The sequence below is a fragment of the Nannobrachium achirus genome (genome assembly GCF_963921795.1).
Source record: "Nannobrachium achirus genome assembly, chromosome: 1".
Lineage (NCBI taxonomy): Eukaryota > Metazoa > Chordata > Actinopteri > Myctophiformes > Myctophidae > Nannobrachium > Nannobrachium achirus.
Window position 1 is genome coordinate 81764498 of NC_137810.1, and position 25403 is coordinate 81789900.

The 25403-nt window shown below is 43.3% G+C and overlaps 1 protein-coding gene across 1 annotated transcript in view; it reads left to right on the forward strand.

The window, feature by feature from the left end:
* LOC308290142 (uncharacterized protein) overlaps positions 1-22135 on the forward strand; it is a gene marked incomplete at its 5' end in the record, with an annotated part of 66950 nt that extends 44815 nt beyond the window's left edge. The window contains 5 exons of the mRNA XM_080731917.1: positions 4910-5103; positions 6031-7769; positions 15057-15124; positions 15899-15957; positions 21419-22135. Coding sequence (XP_080588043.1) covers positions 4910-5103; positions 6031-7769; positions 15057-15124; positions 15899-15957; positions 21419-21972 — 2614 coding nt within the window. The 3' untranslated portion in view covers positions 21973-22135. The remainder of the gene's footprint in view (positions 1-4909; positions 5104-6030; positions 7770-15056; positions 15125-15898; positions 15958-21418) is intronic.
* Positions 22136-25403: the final 3268 nt, after the last annotated feature.

Genomic DNA, 25403 nt, shown 5'->3' on the forward strand with positions numbered 1-25403 from the left:
ATTTGGTAAAAAAGAAAGGGCCTTCATTGACACCTTGTGGGGGAAAGTGGTATAAGCGGTCTGTTCCTAATAAGCAATATTCTATTGAATACCCCTTAATTTCATGTGCACTTAAAGGAGCTATGGTCAACTTTCTTGAAAAACGGACCCTAAAATAAAAGTTTTGAAAATGTTTTATAAAAAGATTAAGCTTCATATGTGTTTCTATCAAAATTGAAGTGTAAAATAATCATTTAATTTGGCCATTCATTGTCAGACTGACTTTGTTTGAATCCCGTATCAATCCATATAAAATAGGAGAGGGATATAAACAAAGTCAGTCTGACAATGGCCAAAATGATTACTCTATCATTATTTTATAGAAACCTACATGAGTTGAATACTTTCAACTTCATGCAAATAGTGCACAGAAATGTGTTTTTTTTTTAAGTCACTGGTGATCGACTGTTGTGCTAGTCTATAACTAACTCTGACCAAGTGCAGTTAGGGTATTACCTGGTAAATACTTTTTCTCCGGACCAATGTTATTTTTATTTAAAAGGTAACGGCTTGCCTCCATTTAATGTAAGTCAAGACAAGACAAGACAAGACAAGACAAGACATGCAATGTGCTACATTTCTGGTGTGAGATTTCTTAAATCTAACTCTAAAGGTCCCACCCATAAAGGTGAAAAAAAAAAAATAATGCGCTGTGCGGGGAAAACCTCAAAATTCGCGGCGCGGGTCCTGCGGGCGCTGCGGGTCCTGCGGGCGGCGCGCGGGCGCTTCGCGCCCGCGCATGTGTAGTACTCAAAAAAATTTCCCAAGGTTGGCAGGTCTGTATATGTACTTGATACAGTCTTTTTTTCACTTTTTTACTTTTTTTACATAAACGATTTGTCGACGCGTCGGAATAACCCCCGCGACTCGAGTCCACTTGATAAATCCTGAGTCGAGGACAGCTCTATTTGAAACAGGGACCCCCACACCCTGACTTGGAATGTAGTAGTTGAGGCATTCAATTTAGTTTCACTCCGTTCCATAGATAGAGTGAACATAGAAGATCTACAAGCTCATAACGCCTTGAGATGTGAGGTGCTGTGAGCTTGTAGATCGGCTATTTTCAATGTACGTTTTGTTGTACAATTTACAGTCAGTGAAAGAATTGAGATGTTGTGCTATGTTATTGTTCTGTAATGGGCCAACAAATGATCATGATCACATTGACTTCGTAAGGGATAACATCTCTCTCAGCAGTCATTATAGAGTGATAGGAGCCTGACAGGTTGATATGCCACCGACGCGAAGCGGAGGTGGCATATCAACCTGCTGAGCGAGATGTTATCCCGCTTATTACCCGGCTGCTAAATAAAATGAATAATTTGACTCAAAACTAAAAACAAAACAAAGTATTTCCTTGTTTACAGACGGCTGGAAGTGTGTCCCCCCAGCGTAACACGGTCGCCTTGGAAAACAAAGAAGTGCTGGTCAAATGGAATCCATTTTCTGTTACTGCGTTGTCTATTTCTCGCCTAAAATGTTTTTAAAGACATTCTTCAGAGCAATGTTTAGTTGCAAATGACGCTGTGTGTTTGTTTACATGGTAGACATGTTGGATACGGCACTAAATTCACACAGCGCAGCCTGAATGCAGCAGCTGCTCTGAGCCGTTGATTAGGCAGCGGTGAATTATAGAGTGGAGCGGTCATTATACGCTCATAATTCACCGCTGATTTCAGCGCTCGACCAATCAGAATCAAGCATCCAAACAAGCCGGGTAATTAACAATGATAATTGTATGAATATTGTTGTGATTCCAGAAGTGTTGACCACAGAGCAGAGTCTCCAACACCCAGCTGTGTGTCTATGAAGAGTGACTGGTCTAAAATACATCCTCCAGACTTCAGTGAACCTGGACCTCCACACACACAGTATGTCAATCCTCCTATTACACAATACACACTATAACACTATACAATATACCCAATGCTATAGATATACAAGCTCACAATGCCTTAAGATGTGAGGTGTTGTGAGCTTGTAGATTGGCTATTTTCAAAAAATGAGCCTCTCTCTTATATTATTTGACCATTTTCTTACTTTTTTATATGATTAATTTTGATGGAGTAATAAAGGATTCTTCTTTTTTTCAACTTTTTTAACATTTTTAGTATGAAAAAGCTTACTTAAATTGTGACTGTCATTTGGCAACCCCCAAAAATCATATGGGGACCCTCCTGGGGGTCATGACCCACAGGTTGAGAACCACTAATCTATAGAAGTCAAGCTACTATGTGTGCTGTTTGTGAAAGAATTGTACAATTCACAATGTGTTCAGTATACAGACTGACTGCGTGTTACTTTGTTTATATGAGGCTGTCCGTGAGTGAGTCAGTCCGTCAGTCACACGTCACACGTCACACTCTTGCCCTGCTCATATCTCCGCAACCGTTGCCCCGATCCATGCCACCCCCGGAAATCCAGGGACCCAGGTCCCTGGGGGACCCCCAGATGTAAAAAATGATCAAATGTGCTAAACTGACCAAATGACCACCCCAACGGGGCTGCTCACGGGGAATTCCCGGGGACCACCGACTCCTGGTGCTCCAGAACGGATGCAAAAGTGGTGGCGCCCCCAGTGGAGGACCCCCTACACTGCAGCTCACATAAAATGCCGTAACTCCGGCTAGGAGCGACTGGGACAGCCGGGGCCGGTACCTATTCGTCCGCCTTGGCGGCGCGGAGACCCCACCCCTCATTTCTCACATGGCCCTCTTCTAGCGCCACCATGAGGCCGATTCTTGCAAAACACATTTTTGGACACTGCTCCTACAATTTTTGCCCTAAAATCACGCAAATCGGTACACAGTATGTCTACACTCATCCCATCAACATGAATCTCTCCCATATAGCGCCACCTCCAGGCCGATTTTTAAAAACACATTTTTGGACACTGCTCCTACAGATTTTGCCCTAAAATCACGAAAATCACTACACAGTATGTCTACACTCATGTCATCAACATGGATCAGGAAGATTTTGGCAAAACAAATTTTTGCCCTATTTGTGGAGATAAGTGACCTACGGTCGCTTATCTCCCGATTAGGGAGTCTTACTGGTGTTGTGTTCCTTTGTTTACATGAAGTTCAACTATACAACAATGTACAGGAGATAAACCCTGAGATGTTGTGTTATGTTATTGTAGCGTGTTCTGTAATGGGACAACAAATGATCATGAACACATTGACTTCACAATGATAATTGTATGAATATTGTTGTGATTCCAGAAGTGTTGACCACAGAGCAGAGTCTCCAACACCCAGCTGTGTGTCTATGAAGAGTGACCGCTCTAAACATCATCCTCCAGACTTCAGTGAACCTGGACCTCCACACACAAGGTAAGATCACCTACGTATATCTGTGAAGTTCAACTGGAAAGTGTTTGGTTACAGATATGGACTGTAAGAAAATACCAAATACACAAATTATAGTGAAACACTGATCTCTGTGAACTTCAACTGGAACAACACAAACAATGTCTTGTAACTGCCAGGGCTGTAACCGAACGTTTGTAGGTTCAAACCTCCGTTCATTATGTTGGCAATCAAAGTTCTAAATTAATTGGTTCATTTTTTTAATTTATTTTTTATGAAAAGTACATTATCAGAACATTAGGCCTATTCAGAATATCACAGTAGTAGAGAAAGCCAAATAGGTTACCAGTAAACACTAACGGTTAATTGTGACTGTTAATAAGTAGTTTTAAAATCCGCAAGAACAGCTTGGAGCGATCGAGGATCGTCCTCCGCTCCAATTCCGCTCCTGTTGGCAGGGGTGTCGCACCAAATTCTGGGCCCTGGGTACAAGGATTCACTGTGGGCCCCCCATGAATGCTCTTCATAGGGGGGGTGGGGTTTAACCCATTTAGACTGGGAACGCATTATTACACGTTATTTTGTGCTTTAACTATTGAAAAATAGCAGATATACAAGCTCACAGAGTGCCTTATTGGGCCCTAGTAACTCAGTCCAACCCCCCCCCCCCCCCCCCCCTCCCACCATTTAATACCCAAAGGGTATTAAATGTAGAATATCAAATAATGTAATGTTAAAATATGTTTTCACATAGGATCAAAGGTTTTATGGTCATGATTCACTGCAATCCTGGATGGCTTGGTTCTAGGCTTAACATAATTGTTTTGTCATATTTTTGTAAAAGTCTAAGGGGGAAATTAATGGGAGATTTTTTAGAGGGATCAGTAAACCACCTCCGCTGCGATGCTCTATAGGAGTGTATTCACTTTTTTACTAATTTACAAATGTACACATTGTATTAATTTACAGAGCAAATAAGAATCATGAATAATTCCAACCCCAAGCAGTATAAGAAATATCCTTATATAGGAATATAATCATAATGAATAATATAAATAAATATCCTTCTATCCTCCATGAATATAATCATAATAAATAATATAAATAAATATCCTTCTATCCAGCAGGACTATAGTCATAATAAATAATATAAATAAATATCCTTCTATCCACCAGGACTATAGTCATAATAAATAATATAAATAAATATCCTTCTATCCACCAGGAATATAGTCATAATAAATAATATAAATAAATATCCTTCTATCCACCAGGACTATAGTCATAATAAATAATATAAATAAATATCCTTCTATCCTCCAGGAATATAGTCATAATAAATAACACTAATAAATATCCTTCTATCCACCAGGACTATAGCCATAATAAATAATATAAATAAATATCCTTCTATCCAGCAGGACTATAGTCATAATAAATACTATAAATAAATATCCTTCTATCCACCAGGAATATAATCATAATAAATAATATAAATAAATATCCTTCTATCCACCAGGACTATAGTCCTAATACATCATTCTTCTCCTCCACAGGAAGAGGAAGAGGGTGTGTGTTGTGACAGAGCAGGCGTCCAGGTGTTCAGTGTGTGAGGAGGTTCTGACAGATCCAGTCTCTAGCAGCTGTGGACACTGGTTCTGCAGACAGTGCATCACCTCATACTGGGAGCAGTCTGCTCCAACAGGACACCATGACTGTCCCCAGTGTGGAAAGATCTTCAGGACCAGACGTAGACTGAAGACACCCAGTCACACCAGCAGTGGACACAGTAAGACTGGACACAATTTACACTAATTCGTTAATTACTTTAATATTTAGATGGTAGAAGACATTTTCAAATAGTGTAGCTAAAGACAAAAATATCACACACTATTATTTTCCTGCCATTTATTTTCTTATTGCGACCGTCAGGTAGCAGTTACTATCAAAACCTCCACCGGCTGTCAGTCAGTCAGTCAGTCAGTCTGTCTGTCTGTCTGTCCCTCCGTCACGTCACACGTCACACTTTCCCCCGCCTCATATCTCCGCCACCGTTGCCCCGATCCATGCCAAACTTTGCACACACACTCCTTAGCTGCCAAACCACAACCCCTCATTTCTCACATGGCCCTCTTCTAGCACCACCATGAGGCCGATTCTTGCAGACACATTTTTGGACACTGCTGCTACAGATTTTCCCTAAAATCACGCAAACTGGTACACATTATCTCCACAGTCATGTCATCAAAATGCATCTGTCCCATCTAGCGCCACCATCTGGCCGATCTTTGAAAAACACATTTTTAGACACAGCGCCTACAGATTTTGCCCTAAAATCACGCAAAGCGGTACACAGTATCTCTAAAGTCATGTCATCAATATGGATCTGTCCCATTTCCCATATTCTCTCCTGATTGCCTACTAACTAGTTTGTTTATGCGACCTGACGGTCGCTTATCTCCCGATTTAGGGAGTCTTACTGGTTCTATTTGTATTAAATTATTTTTCTAACAGAGGACATGTTACACTAATGTATGTACACATCTGTAAGAATGTAAAGTTATGAATGAAGCTGAATGTTTAAAATGTCTTCATTGTCTTCTCATAGCAGGTGTCAGTGTGCAGGAGGATTTAAAGGTTTATAAGATCACTTTGAACAGTCTGGATCGTGTGACAGACGTCACTGAAGTGCCCTCCCTCAGCAGCATCTTCACAGCGCTCTACATCACAGTGGGAGAGAGTGAAGGGGTTAATAACCAACATGAGGTCTACCAGCTTGAGACGCTCTCCAAGAAGAACACCCTCCATGACCAACCAATCAACTGCTGTGACATCTTTAAGCCCCTCCTCCTTGGCAGAGAGACACCAATCAGAAGAGTTCTGACCAAGGGAGTCGCTGGCATTGGAAAAACCTTCTCTGTGCGTAAGGTCGCTCTGGACTGGGCAAGGGGTTTGGAAAATCAAGATGTCATTCTCCTGGTTCCCTTCTCATTCCGGGAGCTGAACTTGGTCAGAGATGAGCAGCACAGTCTTCTCTCACTGATCCATGTTTTCCATCCAACGTTGAAGAAGGTCACAGCAGAGCAGCTCGCTGTCTGGAAGGTTGGCTTCATCTTTGATGGTTTGGATGAAAGCAGGTTGTCCTTCAACTTCAACAATGACATCATCTCTGATGTCACAGTGACATCATCAGTGGACGGGCTGTTGACAAACCTCATCGAGGGGAATCTGCTCCCATTGGCTCTCATCTGGATAACCACCAGACCTGCAGCAGCCAATCAGATCCCTCCTGCATATGTTGACCTGGTGACAGAAGTACGAGGGTTCACAGATCCCCAGAAGGAGGAATATTTCAGGAAGAGATTCAGTGATGAGGAGCTGGCCAGCAGAATCATCTCACACATGAAGACGTCAAAGAGCCTCCACATCATGTGTCACATCCCAGTCTTCTGTTGGATCAGCGCTACCGTTCTGGAGGACATGGTGAAGACAGACGAGACAGGACACCTGCCCACGACCCTGACTGCCATGTGCTGCCACTTCCTGTTGGTCCAGACAAAGAGGAAGGAGCTGAAGTATGATGAGCCTCATGAGGGGGAAAGAAGAAACAAGAAAAGAAACAGAAAAGAGAGAGAGAATCAACATCAGATCATGGAGAAGGACAGGGAGGTTCTTCTGAAGCTGGGCAGGCTGGCGTTTGAACATCTGGAGAAAGGCAGCATCATGTTCTACCAAGAAGACCTGGAAGAGTGTGGTCTGGATGTGAAAGACGCCTCGCTGTACTCAGGAGTGTGCACAGAGATCTTCAAAAGAGAGGGCGTGCTCTTCCAGAGAGCAGTCTACTGCTTTGTTCATCTGATCATCCAGGAGTTTCTGGCTGCAGTCTACCTGTTCCACTGTTTCACACAGAAGAACATGAAGGTCCTGAAGGCATTCCTGGGAGACGGTGTCAGTTCTTTGGAGAACTTCCTGGACGAAGCCAACCGTAAAGCCATAAAGAGTAAGAATGGTCACCTGGACCTGTTTCTCCGCTTCCTTCATGGTCTCTCACTGCCGTCCAACCAGAGTCTGTTAGGAGGTCTACTGGTTCAGACACAGTACAGTCCAGAGAGCATCCAGAGAGCCATCAACAACCTGAAGGAGATGAATGATCCCGATGCCTCTCCTGACAGATGTATCAACATCTTTCACTGTTTGATGGAGATGAACGACCACTCAGTGCATCAGGAGATCCAACAGTACCTGAAGTCAGGGGACAGATCAAAGACAACACTGTCTCCAACCCAGTGTTCAGCTCTGGCCCACATGCTGCAGATGTCAGAGGATGTTCTGGAGGAGTTGGACCTGGACAAATACAACACAGACCAGTGGGGCCGACGCAGACTCATCCCAGCTGTGAGGAACAGCAGAAAGGCTCGGTTAGTAGTCATGTGAATTGAAAACTTAGAACAGAAACAATGTACTGTATTGTATGCACGCATGCACGCACGCATGCGTGCATGCGCGCATGCATGAACGCACGCACGCATGTACGCACACACACACACACATAATATTGGGTAGAAAGTGCTAGAATAAATTCAACGTTTAATTGATACAAACTGTGTGTGTGTGTGTGTGTGTGTGTGTGTGTGTGTGTGTGTGTGTGTGTGTGTGTGTGTGTGTGTGTGTGTGTGTGTGTGTGTGTGTGTGTGTGTGTGTGTGTGTGTGCGTGCGTGCGTGCGTGCGTGCGTGCGTGCGTGTGTAGCACAAATAAAATATTTTCTTTCGGCCCAGAACCTAGAGAAAGTAATCCATGCCCTTGTCTCGTCAAGGCTGGATTACTTCAACTCCCTTTGCATAGGGGTTGCAAACTCCACCCTCTCCCGCCTTGACTGGCACCCATAGACGGGACCACAGAGCTTTTTCTGTGGCTGGCCCAGCTCTCTGGAACAGCCTTCCATCCCACTTAAAACAGACCTCTTCACCCTAGCATTTGAGCCCTAGACCCCTCCCTCCCTGTGCCTTTTATCTGTCATTGTTTTATATCTTAAATGTTTTGTTTTTATAGCTGTACTTACAAGGTTTTAAATGTTTACAAATGTTTCTATTGTTTTTGCTTTGTATTGTATTTGTTTTTACTGTGTTCTCATGATGTATAGCACTTTGGTCAACCTGGTTGTTTTTAAATGTGCTTTATAAATAAATGGACTTGACGTGTGTGTGTGTGTGTGTGTGTGTGTGTGTGTGTGTGTGTGTGTGTGTGTGTGTGTGTGTGTGTGTGTGTGTGTGTGTGTGTGTGTGTGTGAACGTGGTCTGATTGACCACCTCTAATTACAGACTTGTTGGCTTTGGCGAATACCTCCAGAAGGAAGCCATGGAAGTTGTGTCTTCAGCTCTAAGTTCTAATCCATCCCATCTGAGACACCTGGACTTAAGTTACAACCACCTGGATCTGGATCTACTGGATCTACTCTGTGCTGCACTGAAAAGTCCTCATTGTAGACTGGAGACTCTACGGTGAGATTAATTTACAATCATTATTTCCATCAGTGATTTATCATGTGATTATAATATGAATATTGTGGCATGAATAAGGTTGATATCATAGTAACACATTGACTGGGATAATGAGGAGGTACAGTAACTACAGTATGTACATGTTCACTAAATTCACTCAAACCACTCAAAGACTGTCTGTCTGTATCACGGTAAAAAAAAATCCAAGTGGCAATATCACAATGCAGCTCTGTTACTAGTAAAAGTAATAAATACACTTTATTACCAAATAATCATTATGCAGAATGCCCCCTTTTTATGTTTTCAAAATGTGTCGGGGGAAAAAAATGTATAATAGGTAGCTTGGTTTATGTATATTGCAATAATCTAAATCAGATCTGAAATAAATGGTTACTAAAGTTTTCAAATAATTAATGAGTAAAAATTACAGTATTTGCCTCTATAGATGTAGTGCAGTAGAAGTATAAAATATACAAAGTTGACATAATCAAGTAAAGTAAAGTAAACTTGTACTTAAGTACAGAAGTTGAGTAAATGTACTTAGTTCCATTCCACCACTGGTCTGTATCGTCTCTTTCTCCAGCAGATGTCCTTCCTGTGTCTGTGACATCAGCAGTTATCAGCTTCACTTGTCTTAAACTGTCCATAAATTGACCTTTGACCTGTTAGGTCTTATCTATCTATAAATGCGACAAATCTCTGTCTGTCTGTCTGTCTGTCTGTCTGTCTGTGTGTATGTAATCCGCGTATCTCGTCCCACCGGCTTCAGATTCGGCACGCGCGTTCCCCGCCGCGGCGCGGAGTGCAGTGCCGGGCCTCGACCCGACCCGACGCGCGGTTTTCCCGAACCGGCGCGAAACGTTCGGAATCTCCTTATGCGGGGCTGTTCCGGAGGAAATCGGCGCAAGCGCTGACTCATTGTGACATCACATCATAAAAGGCTCTGAGATCACGTACGCCACATGAGTCAACAAAAAATGCCATGGTTACGTATTTTGATGTTCCTATATGGGCATAAAAGGACACAGGCAAATTATGGTCAAAACGGCTCTTATGACAACAGGTATAATGGGGTTTGCATTAAAGGGTGGGGCATTCATTCCCTATTTCAAATTCGGCACGCGCGTTCCCCGCCGCAGCAGGTATTGCAGTGCCCGGCCTCGACCCGATCCGATCCGATTTTCTGGAACCAGCACGAAAGGTTTGGATTCTGATGTCTGACATCAGGGTTTTCCGGAACCGGCACTGTGTCTGCATAGATCTCCATTTATGGGCATAAATGGATGCAGAGTAGACAGACAGATACGGATATCTCCATATGAGCATAAATGGACACAGGCAAACAGATGGTCAAAGATCTCCATATTGGGCATAAAATGGACGCAAAAAGACAGATACAGATATCTCCATATATGGGCATAAATGGACACAGGCAAACAGATGGTCAAAACGGGTCCTATTGCCATGTTAAAAGGTTCAAAGTGCCAAGTGAAAAGGGACAGATGTACAAGCAATGTAATGTACAAATTACTTACCTTAAAAGCTTAAATACTGTTTAAAAGCTTAAATACTGTTTAAAAGGTTAAGTATTTAAACGGTAAGTATTTAAGATAATTAACCTTTTAAACAGTATTTAAGCTTTTAAACAGTATTTAAGCTTTTAAGGTAAGTAATTTGTACATTACATTGCTTGTACATCTGTCCCTTTTCACTTGGCACTTTGAACCTTTTAACATGGCAATTCCACTAGTAAGCTTTTAAATGAGCATTTTTAACTTCCAATTGTTTTTATACTTTTAGCATTTTAAACGAAATAGCCCATTTCAGCCCTTTGAGCATAGAAAAGCCCTTTAAATGGAAAAGGATAACTGATCTGAGCTTGGAGATCGGACTTTGTCAATGACATTACTTTTAAACTTAACCTTTTACATTTTAAATCTTCTTAATGTTAAACATTTCAGCTTTTAACCTTTTAACCCTTTAAACTCTTAACTTAAAGCACAAAGGGGCTTTCAAAGCTAAATGAAAGCAATGCTGCAATGTCAGGCAAACAAATTAAACCCCAGCAGCCAAACATGAACACATTCAAGCAGCATTTAAACATTACAAAGTAGATAAACATTTTGACCAACCATTGGTGTCTTTGGGCTGAATTCAGTTGAGTGGAACTTGGTATTTGGTCTGTGAAGCCTATCCCTCTCTAGAGCTTCTGCTCCCTGGGGATTGTTTGCCTGAATGCTCATTCACCTCCACTCCTTTTCAGGTGCTCCCAATTAGGTGGGCGGCCATTTTGCTGCTGTATTCTGGGAAGTGTAGTTCTCTTCCTCTGCTGAGTTTGGACTTCACACCTCCCACTTGAGCTCCTGGTTTTCTAAACCCAGAGAGCTCACACAGTCTTATCTTCTTCCATCCTCTTCAACCCAGCACTCTTCTCCTCACCTCTGTCTTGCTCTGGAAGTGCAGGGCTGCTTGTTTTCTTCTTGACCCCAATATCCACTTTCACCCACTTGGGTGCGGTAGCCTCCCACTTTGCCTCATCACTCCCTTCATGAGGGCCAAGCGGGTCCATGGTGGTGAGTTCAAAGGGTGCAGCTGGACAGCTGTCAAACACTTCTTCACCAGTTAGCACACCTAATGTCGCCTGCCACTTTTGTTTTGGAGTCTCACTCTCCTTGGCCTCTAGTGGGGCAGCAGCCTCCACGTCTTCCACAGGGCTTATTTTCAGGGCTTCTTCTGGTACTTCGTCACTGTCCACTGTACCTCCGTCACTGTCCTCCAAGTTGACGTCTAGGGCATTTTGGGCGTCATCGTCACAAAGTAAAGGAACCTCCTCCGTAATGATGTCCACCATTTGAGCTGGCGTGGTTTCTTTCTCGCTCTCTGCTCCGGAATCATACTTCCACCTTGCTGTGACAAATTCATATTTCCTCCTTTCCTCAAGCTTGTAGTGGGATCTTCTCAGGGCCTCAAGTCTTCTCTCCACATCTTTCTTTGAGTCCAAAGGGATCCATCTTTTCCATATGGACATTGCTGATATGGCCTCCTTCATCCTCTTGCCCAAGATATTTAGGAACATTTCATATTCTTCATATCCTTCCAAAGTCAGCCAATAATTATTGGCTTCTTCTGCTGCAATGATTGGCATTTCAAGCTCACCCTTGCCATATCTTGACCACAAGTTTGCTTGTACAATGCCTCTTATTTTCACCAGCTTTGTCTCTTCTTCTTTTACAAGGTCTGCCTCTTCCACTGCCACTTCTGCAGCCTGCAGCTTGTAGTCATCATTGACTTTGAGCATTCTTCTGAACCGGTCTGAAAGTTCAGTGAACTCTTCCTTTAATTCAGATTGAAGCATTCTGCTTGCTCTTCTCTCCATATATTCGGCTTGACTGGCGAAGCTGCTTCTTGCAATGGTCCTCTCAAATTTGAGTTGCTTGACCCTCTTCTCCCAGTCATCTCCCGCCATCTTCATCCTCCGCGTCAATAGCTTATTTCTGGATCCGAAGCCGTTTATCCTCAGGTCCAGGCTGCCCGCAGTGGTTTTCAATTACCCTCCGCGTCAACAGCTCGTTTCTGGATCCGAAGCCGTTTATCCTCAGGTCCAGGCTGTTTCCGCTGGTTAACAACTGTCAAGTCACTCTCTGACTCTGGCTCCAAAAGGACACAAGGACGCAACTCAGATTTCCAAACTCAAATCAACTCTTTATTTTCCAACTTTTCTTGAATTGTTGGCTTCATTCGTTGATTGGTCTGGGTCAATAATCAGTAATCAGGTTGTTAACCTTCGAATACAGAAAGAAACATTGGTTATCAACATGTAATTTACAACAAATTATAGCATTTCTTCTAAACACTGGTTTTAAACAATGATTTCAAAAGTCAACTTAAATGTCTTCAAATAAGTAAGCTTTTAAAACGCTTAAGTATTTAAACGGTAAGTATTTAAGATAATTAACCTTTTAAACAGTATTTAAGCTTTTAAACAGTATTTAAGCTTTTAAGGTAAGTAATTTGTACATTACATTGCTTGTACATCTGTCCCTTTTCACTTGGCACTTTGAACCTTTTAACATGGCAATTCCACTAGTAAGCTTTTAAATGAGCATTTTTAACTTCCAATTGTTTTTATACTTTTAGCATTTTAAACGAAATAGCCCATTTCAGCCCTTTGAGCATAGAAAAGCCCTTTAAATGGAAAAGGATAACTGATCTGAGCTTGGAGATCGGACTTTGTCAATGACATTACTTTTAAACTTAACCTTTTACATTTTAAATCTTCTTAATGTTAAACATTTCAGCTTTTAACCTTTTAACCCTTTAAACTCTTAACTTAAAGCACAAAGGGGCTTTCAAAGCTAAATGAAAGCAATGCTGCAATGTCAGGCAAACAAATTAAACCCCAGCAGCCAAACATGAACACATTCAAGCAGCATTTAAACATTACAAAGTAGATAAACATTTTGACCAACCATTGGTGTCTTTGGGCTGAATTCAGTTGAGTGGAACTTGGTATTTGGTCTGTGAAGCCTATCCCTCTCTAGAGCTTCTGCTCCCTGGGGATTGTTTGCCTGAATGCTCATTCACCTCCACTCCTTTTCAGGTGCTCCCAATTAGGTGGGCGGCCATTTTGCTGCTGTATTCTGGGAAGTGTAGTTCTCTTCCTCTGCTGAGTTTGGACTTCACAGGTATAATGGGGTTTGCATTAAAGGGGGAAACAGCACTGTGTCTGCAACACAGTTGGAGGCACAGACAGATACAGAGATATCCATAATGGGCATAAAGGGACACAGACAAACAGATACAGAGATCTCCATATATGGGCATGAAATGGATGCAGACAGACAGATAACTCCATATATGGGCATAAATGGACACAGGCAAACAGATGGTCAAAACGGGTCCTACAGAGATCTCCATATATGGACATAAAATGGACGTAGACAGATAGATATCCCCATATATGGGCATAAATGGACACACACAAACAGATGGTCAAAACAGATCCTATGACAACAGGCATAATGGGGTTTGCATTAAAGGGCGGGGCATTCATCCCCTATTTACATTGTTCCCGAGTTGGCCAGGGCGCCGACTAGACGCTCGCTTCTAGTTGACCTTTGACCAATTGACCTTTGACCTGTTAGGTCTTATGTGTATAATGAAGCAATAAGCCACAAGAGGCATGTGGTTACCCAGTATTTTATAACGTCTGAAAGGCGTGGTGAGACACGAAGCCAAGCCGAGTGTCTCCAACCCTCTCAGCCGTTATAAAATACAGGTAACCACATGCCTCGCGTGGCTTCTTGCTTTTCTAAAACGGTTGCAATATGGCAACATGAAAAATCATAGACATGTACCAATTTAAACTGTTCTATTTCACTAATAATTCACTACAAGGTCTGCAAGAAAGTAGTTCCCAGCTACAAGAAAGTAGTTCCCAGCTACAAGAAAGTAGTTCCCAGCTACAAGAAAGTATAGTTCCCACTTCCCAGCTACAAGAAAGTAGCTCCCAGCTACAAGAAAGTAGTTCCCAGCTACAAGAAAGTAGTTCCCAGCTACAAGAAAGTAGTTCCCGGCCAGGCTGCAGAAACACCTGTTGCAATCAGAATGGGGTATAAGGGGAGCGCTTGGTGTTTTTACAAGCCCTGTTCAGTCACTCAGTTACCGTCCTATGTGTGTGGGTGGTGCTTAGAAGCCCTGCACGGCAGGATTTGAGAGAAAATCAAGCGCTCCCTTCTCTAGTTCAGCTTCACAACACTGTGGAAAGAAATGACGCACCTGGGTTTGATATAAACTGATTCAAGGTGTGGATTATTGTGTCTTTTAGACACTGGTTTAATCAGAAACCAGCCAATCAGGATCAAGTATTGGAATTAACTATTTTAGAAACTCTGTTTTCAGTCACTTTGCTGGATCTTCTGTTTTCAACCTGTTGCTGTTTCCTGTCTGTTGGGAGATTAAGTAAAGATTATTTAGTTCATGTTACTCTGTCTGGTTTTCTACTCTAAAACCCAGACAGTCCATCCAGACCAGGTCCTTTAATAGGTGGTTGTAAGCAGGTTCTCAGAATAATGTATTTTATAGCAGACAATCAAACATTGTGTGTTTTATTTCTCATTTAGACTGATGAACTGCTGGTTGTCAGAGAGAAGCTGTGAAGTTCTGGCCTCAGCTCTCAGATCTAATCCTTCTCATTTGAGAGAATTAGACTTGAACTTCAACGTGTTGCCGGTGTCTGGACTGAAGAACTTCTCTGGACTGGAGTCTCTGCAGTGAGTAGACTTGGACTGTGTCCATGTTGGTTAGTGCAGTGATTCCCTTGTTTCATGTTCCAATGGCATAACGTCTATTGTGCTAGTCTGCCCCAACAATCCCCTCCTCCCACCCCATTTTATAGTCATGCACCTGCTGAAGATTCATGTTTATGTGTATAATCTGTTGCAGTAAAATATCCAGGCAAATACGTAAATAAGCTGGGCTTGCATGATTTCATTAACCCTGCATTTTTACACATAAAGTTTATAAAGTCGTCACCTCACCCGTTGTTCATGTTGACACAGAAGCAAAACTGCAGTGAAAAAAACAGTGCTCCTGTGTGTGTATGTGCGCGCGCGTGCATGTGTGCGTGTGTGTGTGCGTGCATGCGTGTGTGTGTGTGTGTGTGTGCGCGCACCGACTCTGTTCAGGGCAGAAGATATAATCTCTTCCCTTGCTCAATAAAACATAATGTCTATATTATCTGCTCCGTTAAAATTCAAATAATGACTATTTAAATTAATCCACCTTGATGCAACATTCATTGCACTCCTTGTAAACTGAGCTTTGCCACGTTCATAAAGGTATACGACAGTAGCCTAGTAAGGAAAGGGTGAGTCACCTTTTCAATCACCTTTTTTAATCTAAACACATATTTTTCTTTTGAAAGTTCCCACAGTTTTAGCAAATTCCCGTCATTTCACTGGTAGCAGAAACACTGTAGTGTCAGGTAGTGGAGACGGTGTGTTAGACAGTCAGACATTGATGCATTGTTGTTCTACTTCCTACAGAGTGAAACATGGAGGCGAATTCTGGAATTCTAATCCTAATCCTCAACTCCTCACAAGATGTGAGTGTCTGTGTGTCTGTCTGTCTGTCTGTCTGTCTGTCTGTCTGTCTGTATTTGTATACAGTGTCTTATCCTCTGTTGGCCCCTCCCTCCCTGGATGCTGTCCTGAAAGCTCTTCAGTAGAGCTTCCAGTGAATGCAGGAGGTTTCTCTGCTCTTGGCCTGGTCCTTCACACCAGCTGATGCTTGTTTTTGTTCAACCCTCCTTCTGCCACACATTCTGCTTAATGTCCCCAAAACACACTGGCCCTCATTTATCAACGTGGTGCAGATCACAATGTTGGCGTACACCGAAATGTAGGCAAGTCTCTGCATTTATCATTTCAATGTGACTTTGACGTTGGCGTAGGGTAGGATCAAATCTCACGTCAAGTTCAGAGGTGGTGTAGGATTCATCTTACACCTCTTATTCCATTGTAGACATGCGGGGCAGCATTGTCTAACTATCTGACAGGCAATGGACACATGTATCCACTCGAAAATGTATATCTAACACACTAATAAATAATCCTGTGAAAATATAACATTTTATAAAAGCATATAGCCGGCTACGTCATGGACATGCACGCTGATTTTATTTCCAAATTACAATGACAAGCAATTTAAATCTAGTGATATGGCAGCAATAAACCGTGACGTGAGTCCTTTATTAAGGATAAAACCTGAAGGTCCAAACCTGGCTGTGCCCAGCCCAGCGCACGCTGTGGATGATTTATTTGGGGGTCCACGGCCCACCGGGGAGATGGCTAGCCCGTGCGGGAAATATACTGTATATACCGGTACATGATTGCTATAGTTTAAGCACTCAAACGTGCATTGCACTCGTCACAGATATTGGGTTAAATTTATATCCAAACATAACCGTGGGGTCTCTCAATGTATACAGTAGCTACTGTACACTATGCTGGAGTTAATGATGAAACCCGACGCTCCACCTGTGCCCACAGCGCACCATCTTCCCCGTGGGCGCCGTGGATTTATTTATGCCACCTGGAGATCACTCAACACCAGCCAGTCTTCATCCATCAATGCTTAGAGCCTCATTCATTCTGCAACCACTGCATTCAGATGACCTTTTTTTTGCGTCCATAAAGTTATTATTATTATCCATGACGGTGGCAATGAGCCGACTCAGCGCCGTTATCGAGTTATGTGAATAATGTAATAATAATAATAACTTTATCACCGAGAAAAAGAAAAAAAAAAGCCATCTGCGGTGGGCAAGCGGGGACGCGAACCCGCGGCTCATGGACCGAAAACAGAATGCCTTAACCGCTCAGCCACCAAACTACAACTTTGAGGAGGGTATTCAATATCTATTTATAGGAAAGAAAAAGCCTAACGTGCGTTGTTGCTTCTTGCGTTTCTGCCGTTCACTCGGTGACATGGACACTACATCATTTCGGCTTCATATGAACGCTTGATAAAAAAGGCAAAACGCAACGGCAATATCCCGGGACCTCGCCGTTTTCTCTACAGAGCGTTACCATATGTACGGGGCCTTAGTTTCCAGGATATCTGTCATTAACCCTTTCAAAGCCACGGGGAGCCCCTTAATGTTAAAACCGTACTATATCGCACATCCCAGCAGGGAGTCTCAGCCACGCTGTACTTTCCCGGACTTAGTCATTAAAACCGTAATAAATGATTTTGATCCGAAAATCGGCGATCGTCTAACCTTCCCTAGTCACCACTCGTGCATTGATAGCTCATGCACGGTCTGACATGAAGCAGAGGTGACGTCAGCTCCTTTCCTTCTCCAAGGCTACTCCCAGCCATTCGTTTGCTGTCTGTACCCTGGTGCTCCTACAGCAGCCATGCTTGGGGCTATGCTAGCGAAAATTTTCAGTTCTGCTTTTGAGTCACACATGGATTATTTGCGGGGACATTTACGTGAAGGGATCGCGCACGCGAAACGCACGGGGAGATCGATGATCGGCCAAAACCCCCATTCTATCCCAACGGAGAACCAGATAATCACGGTGAGTTTATGACCTGGGGAAAAAAAAAGAAAAAACAATGGCGCTGTCCAAGAAGGAAGGGCGGCGGGCTCATGTTTATAAACATAATATTATGTCTCAGATCACAATACAATAATAGAAATTTCACGGCTAATCTACCAACCACCATTCTATTTCGGACGGCAAAGTGTTAAAGGACAACTCCGCCCTAAATCACTTCTAGGCTCATTTTCCTACTTATATTGATCCAAAAAGACTGTCCATGGGGTCTATTAGGCAATAATTCCTCTGTTGTCCAGTTTCCCCAGCAGAACCCAGCAGCTGTCATAGCATAGAGTGGAGCCTATAAGCCTATCACTTTGACACTATTTGTTGTGGTCAAAAGTGTTTTTATTTTTCATGAATGTGGTACTAGTTGTCCTTACAAACACATCCATGTCATCGTTGTCCCACACAAGCTAACAGATGTTATGCTTTTATGTGTTTTGCCAAGTCCCGGAAAAGATGCCCTGTGATTGGCCAGTGCAGTCACTTTGATTGGCACTTGTGCCGAATGCTCACCCCAAAACATTATTTATGAGATTGTGGTGGCTTGTGTGGGACAACCAAGGCATGGATGTGTTTGTAATGACAACTAGTAACACATTCATGAAAAAGAAAATCACTTTTGAACACAACAATTATAGTGTAAAAGTGATAGGCTTATAGGCTCCACTCTATGCTATGTGTGTGTGTGTGTGTGTGTGTGTGTGTGTGTGTGTGTGTGTGTGTGTGTGTGTGTGTGTGTGTGTGTGTGTGTGTGTGTGTGTGTGTGTGTGTGTGTGTGTGTGTGTGTGTGTGTGGTTTGTGTGGGACATGGACATGAAGGGAAGTTTATTAGCTTTCCTTTCGTTGTTAGGACGCATTCCGCTTGTTCTGGCCGTAAAGTCGGGCATTTCAAGAATATTTAAGGGCGTGTTTAAATTTCAGCCTGGGCATTTATCAAGGCTGAGATCAAATGTACTCCAGGTGTGTCTTTAGGAAGTGTTCATAAATGCCACTTGAACTTGGCCTACGCAATATTTGGGAAAAAAAGAATTACTGTTTTTTACACTCCATTGATAAATGAGGGCCACTGTCTCCTCCTTTCAGTTGGCTACAGACCTATATTGTACTTTTTACTCCACTACAATTATTTGACAGGGTTAGTTGATAGTTACTTTTCAGATTAATAAAAAAAATACATAAAAAATACACACAGAACCACTTAAAGCCTATAATTTGGCTTTTCAAACAAATAGCAGATTTGCAAGCTCAAAACGCGCTGCATCTCAGCACGTTGTGAGCTTGTAGATATGCTATATGAAAAGCTCCACTGGCTGTCTGTCCGTCCTTCTGTCAGTCAGTCTGTCTGTCTGTCACGTCACGTCACGTCACGTCACGTCACACTTTTGCCCTACTTATATCTCTACCCCTATCCATGCTAAACTTTGCACACACACTCCTTGCCTGCCAAACCACAACCTCCAGGACCCCCGGAGCTCCAGGGACCCCCTGGCGCCGCTGCCAAAAAGTGCAAAAATGACCAAATGACCCCCCCAACGGGGCTGCTCACGGGGAATTCCCGGGGACCACCAACTCCTGGTGCTCCAGAACGGATGCAAAAGTGCTCGCGCCACCTACCGGCAGACCCCCGCCACCTACCTGTGGACCCCCACCTACCTGTGGACCCCCCACCTACCTGTGGACCCCCACCACCTACCGGCGGACCCCCACCACCTACACCACCTACCTGTGGACCCCCACCACCTACCGGCGGACCCCCACCACCTACCTGTGGACCCCCACCACCTACCGGCGGACCCCCGCCACCTACCTGTGGACCCCCCACCTACCTGTGGACCCCCACCACCTACCTGTGGACCCCCACCACCTACCTGTGGACCCCCACCACCTACCGGCGGACCCCCACCACCTACCTGTGGACCCCCACCACCTACCGGCGGACCCCCGCCACCTACCTGTGGACCCCCACCACCTACCTGTGGACCCCCACCACCTACCTGTGGACCCCCGCCACCTACCGGCGGACCCCCACCACCTACCTGTGGACCCCCACCACCTACCTGTGGACCCCCACCACCTACCTGTGGACCCCCGCCACCTACCGGCGGACCTCCGCCACCTACCTGTGGACCCCCACCACCTACCTGTGGACCCCCACCACCTACCTGTAGACCCCCACCTACCTGTAGACCCCCCCACCTACCTGTAGACCCCCCCCACCTACCTGTAGACCCCCGCCACCTACCGGCAGACCCCGCCACCTACCGGCAGACCCCGCCACCTACCTGTAGACCCCCGCCACCTACCTGTAGACCCCCGCCACCTACCTGTAGACCCCCCCCACCTACCGGCAGACCCCCGCCACCTACCTGTAGACCCCCGCCACCTACCTGTAGACCCCCCCACCTACCTGTAGACCCCCGCCACCTACCTGTAGACCCCGCCACCTACCTGTAGACCCCCCCCACCTACCTGTAGACCCCCGCCACCTACCTGTAGACCCCCCCCACCTACCGGCAGATCCCGCCACCTACCGGCGGACCCCCACCACGTACCGGCAGACCCCCACCACCTACCTGTGGACCCCCGCCACTGCAGCCAGCTAAAAAGGCCGTAACTCGGGCCCCCAGCGAGAAACGGGGCCGGCATCTAGGGGGTACCCAGGCGGACCCCGCAGACCCCCACGCCGCTTGGAAAAACATATGGGAAAATAGTCTAAGGTAGCCCATCTACAAGCTACTGCTCCACTCCACGGCCCCTGGTGTATATATGTGACCTGACGGTCAATTATCTCCCCATTAGGGAGTCTTACTGGTAGATCTGCTATTTTCAGAGCACAACACCCGAGCTGAACCAAACATAAAATGACTTGTCTTTTAGTTCTACTGGATCTCGTCTCCACTAGTCCCTCCCTAACATTTTAGTCTACTTTTATTTATTTTTACAAAATTGTCAGTAAATTTAGTCTTAGTTTTAGCCATATTATCTTAAATGTGTGTTTAGTTTTTATTTAGTTTTCCAGTGAAAAAAGTTTTTTTCGTCATAGTTTTAGTTTAGACAAAATCAACACTAATAGCCTATCAATCATAATGAAAATAGACGTTCTTACAAGCAATTTTTACTTAAAAACAGGGCATAATAATTCATAATAAATAAATGTTTTCTCTTCCTACAAATGTAGTGGAGTTAAAAGTACAATATGTGTCTTTGAAATGTAGTGAAAGTCACAAGTATCCAGTAATACAAATACTCAGGTATTAGTACCTTAACTACACAACATTAACTTATTGTGTACTCAGTTACTGTAAACCAATGTCTGTCTCTCTCTCTCTCTCTCTCTCTCTCTCTCTCTCTCTCTCTCTCTCTCTCTCTCTTTCTCTCTCTCTCTCTCTGAATATTGTAATACTTTTTAAATATTAAATATTTGTAATGTTTCCTGTCTTGTTCTCTCATCAGACTTCCATCGTCTCACACTGGATCCAAACACAGCGAGCAGAAAACTCTGTCTGTCTGAGAGCAACAGGAAGGTGACTCGGCCAGTGGGGGAGGAGCTTCAGTCATACCCTGATCATCAGGACAGATTTGATGATAAGTGGGATCAGGTTCTGTGTGCAGAGGGTCTGACTGGACGCTGTTACTGGGAGGTAGAGAGGAGTGGAGATGTTGAGATAGGAGTGGCTTACAGAGGAATCGGCAGGAGAGGAGAGGGTCCTAATAGACTTGGGGACAATGATCTGTCCTGGAGTCTGGGCTGTTGGTTAAGCAATTACTGGGTCTGTCACAATAGTAGGACCACTCTCCTCCCTGTTGATTCCTCTGGCTCCAACAGAGTAGCAGTGTATGTAGACCATGCTGCTGGAACTCTGTCCTTCTATGAGGTGTCCTCTGACTCACTGAAACACCTTTATACCTTCCAGTCCACATTCACTGAACCACTCTACCCTGGGTTTAGGCAAAAAAAAACCTTAATCTCCTCCTCCTCCTCAGTGTGTCTTTGTGAGGACAGATAATGTCTCTGATGAGTTGACATCAACCAATATGGTTGCTATGGATGTGTGTTTGAACACAGGAAGCATTTTGGACATCCAAGGTTTCCAGCAGACAGCAACATAGTTTATGTATATATTTATATTTTATATGTCTACAGTACAGTCAATACTGCAACATAGAAATACTCTGATAAAAGTAAAAGTCCAGAATTCCAAGTAAAAGTGCAAAAGTATTGGCATCAAAATGTACTTAAAGTTGTGTTGATTTCACCGACTAAAAATATGATGAAAAATGTCTGTCGACTTCCTTTTTTCACTGACTAAATAAAAGCTAAACAAACACTGAGCTATGATGACTAAAACTAAGACTAAATATAGAATTGTCAATTTCGTAAAATGTCAGGGAGGGACTATTAGTGGAGAAGAGATCCAGTAGAACTAAAAGACAAGTCATTTTATGTTTGGTTGCGCTCGGGTGTTGCTCTCTGAAAATAGACGATCTACAAGCTCACAACGTGACGCAGCGCGACAGGTTGTGAGCTTGTAGATCTGCTATTTTCAGCACACAACCAAGTATAAAATCAGGCATGCCATCATGGCCGCCAAATAACATTTTAGTCGACTAAAACTAAAATAAAATCAGATGACAAAAATATGACTCAAACTAAATGGGGGGTAGGGGGGCTGTCTCATAAGGATGCAGCTGCAGTACACAGTTCTCCCTTACCCAAAGTGGTGGCAGTGTCTCAATCGTGGGCTGGAATGTGTAGGCGTCCGTGTGTCTCTATAGAATCAATGTTCAATTTCAATTCAAAGAACTTTATTGGCATGAGAAAACATATGTTTACATTATCAAAGCAATGTAATGTCACACTGCGGTGCTCTAGACATGTTCTCTGTCTACTGTCTCCCCTCTGCTCTGTATGGCTAACACATTCAAGTATCAAATTAAATGTTAAACACTTCATCTATTTAGAAAACAAGAAGGTATGTTGACTAAGACAGTCCATACATTTGGAAACATATTTTTACTTCAATATTGTCTTCAGTTCATGTAGGATTATTTTAAAAGTAGGCTAACTACAGTTGAATTGCAATTTGACTTCTATGGGCTGGCTTGCAGTGCACCGTTCTCCCTTACCCCAAGTGGTGTCACTGTCTCAATTGTGGGTGTGAATTTGTAGGTTCCCGTGTGTCTCTATAGATGCCTTAACAATGCAGGCGCAGGTCTGCACCAAATGAACCCCACCGCCCATAGGATGCAATGGATAAGTGGTCACTGCACTCACCTTTAAAAATGCATTCCATGTTTATATTGCATGTGTCGTTGTTGCTTATGTTTAGCATAACTTCCACTGGCAAATCAATTTCTTGTCCAAACAATACCCTGTAAGGCAGGGGTCTTCAACGTTTTCAGGCCAAGGACCCCTTAGTTGAGAGAGAGATGAAGCAGGGACCCCCACAACCCATAGATTCCATATAGTTTCATTGTTTGACGGCACAATCATCAGTGTGTTTTGGTTTCATGAATAGGTTGGTTTTGGTTTCATGAACAGTAATAGACCACTGTCCTAGTGTCTATTACTGTTTTTTATTATTATAGCTATGTTTTTGCTTTTACTTATGCATTATTTTAATTTTGTGTGAAGCATTTGTTGCGTGATTTGTTTTTGTTCTTTGCAACAAAGGAAGGTGACTCTGCCAGAGGGAGAGTCACAAATTATTTTACCAAATATGTTTATATCCATCAGACAATTCCAATTTACTGTGGACCTTTTTTCTACTTTTATAAAAAATAAATGTTGAATACAACCAAATCTTTGCAGTTTCCTTAATAGTGGTATACTTTAAATCCTCAGGTCAAGCTCATTTACTCTAATCAGCTGTGTGATTAATATGAAATGCATTATGCTGTCTGGGCCTGTTCCCATACACACCCATTGTAACTTCAAACTCCATTTTAACCAGGATAAAGTCATCAAAAACATCCTTTTTTCTGGTGACTCATACTGTCCTACTAATACATTTAGTTTTTAATATTCTTTTGTGGGAAATGGAAACATTCAATACAATCAGATTAACGTTCATGTTCCAGCATGGATTTATTACCTTCTGTTTTTAGTTACTGCAGTACCCCTCTTCAACCTGTAGGTGTCCTACCTGACCACAGGAACATAACATAACATACTCTATACTCCAGAGTGGTCAAAATAATGTCCTATTCACAAAAGAAAAAAAACTAGAAGCAGTGCTCTTCCGAGCACAGGTCTCCACCAGGTCAGGTTGGTCCTGGTGGCGCGTCCGCCGCGCCGCTAAATGTGAAAAGGGTGGCATGTTTTCTTTGGCCTTTAACGGCAATGTGACATGATTGCATGCATGATTTGAGGCATTTTGATCCAAAAATGTGTTTGGCAAAAGTCGACCTGCTGGTGGCACTATAACAGGCCAATGTGAAAAGAGTGGTTGTTCCTTGAGCTAGTGGGAATGTGCATGCAGAATGTCTCTGTAATCACAAGCTGCCTGTAGAGATACTGTCTACCCATTTGTGTGATTTTTGGACAAAATCTGCAGGAGTACTGGCAAAAGTTAGTTTTGCAAAAGTCTGCTTCATGGTGGCGCTAGAACAGGCCCATGTGAATTAAAAACGTGGGGCAGAGGTTCTGAATTGGTATCCAGGGAGTGTGTGTGCACCGTTTGGCAGTGACCAGGCCAACGGCGCCAGAGATTAGCTGGTCAAACCTGATGGACGGACGCACAGACACACAGACACTCACACACGGACGGACGGACATGGTCGAAAACTGAGTCTCTCCCCATGCCTTTCGGCTGGTGGAGACAAAAAGTTAGGGATTGCAGTAAATTGTAATGTTGCTCTAATACATGATTGTCTTGAACTAGTAAGAGGCAGTGTGCAGGTCTAATCTTTCATCCTACTACTTTTTGTCTTTATTTAAAGGCCAGTGGTTCTCAAAGTGGGGTTCCGAGGACCCCCAGGGGTCCTTGAGGGGGTTCAAGGAGGTCCACAGCTAAATTAGTCTTTATATTAATAGTGTATAGCATCACATCAAAGAAGGAAAATTACCAAATTTTATAAGCATCTCTTAATTTAGAAAAAAATATATTGCTTTCTACAAAACAAATATCTACCTTAAATTAAATACATTTGTTCAACCAATGAAAAAAAGGAGAGCACTCCAAATGGCCAGGGGGACAGGCGGGCAGACTTGTGCACTTTAGACAAAACATGTTCAATAAAATATATATTTTTTGCGTGCACTTTTTAACTATCAATACAAATAAAACAATTGTGGGAAATACATATGAATTCTATTATGTTTAGTTGTTTTGTAATAATTTAATTTAAGAGTAGGCCTAGTCATGTCATGTGACATGATTTTCTTTTGGCATTCACGTGCGATGGAATGGAAGACGGAAGTAAGTGAGTCTTCCCT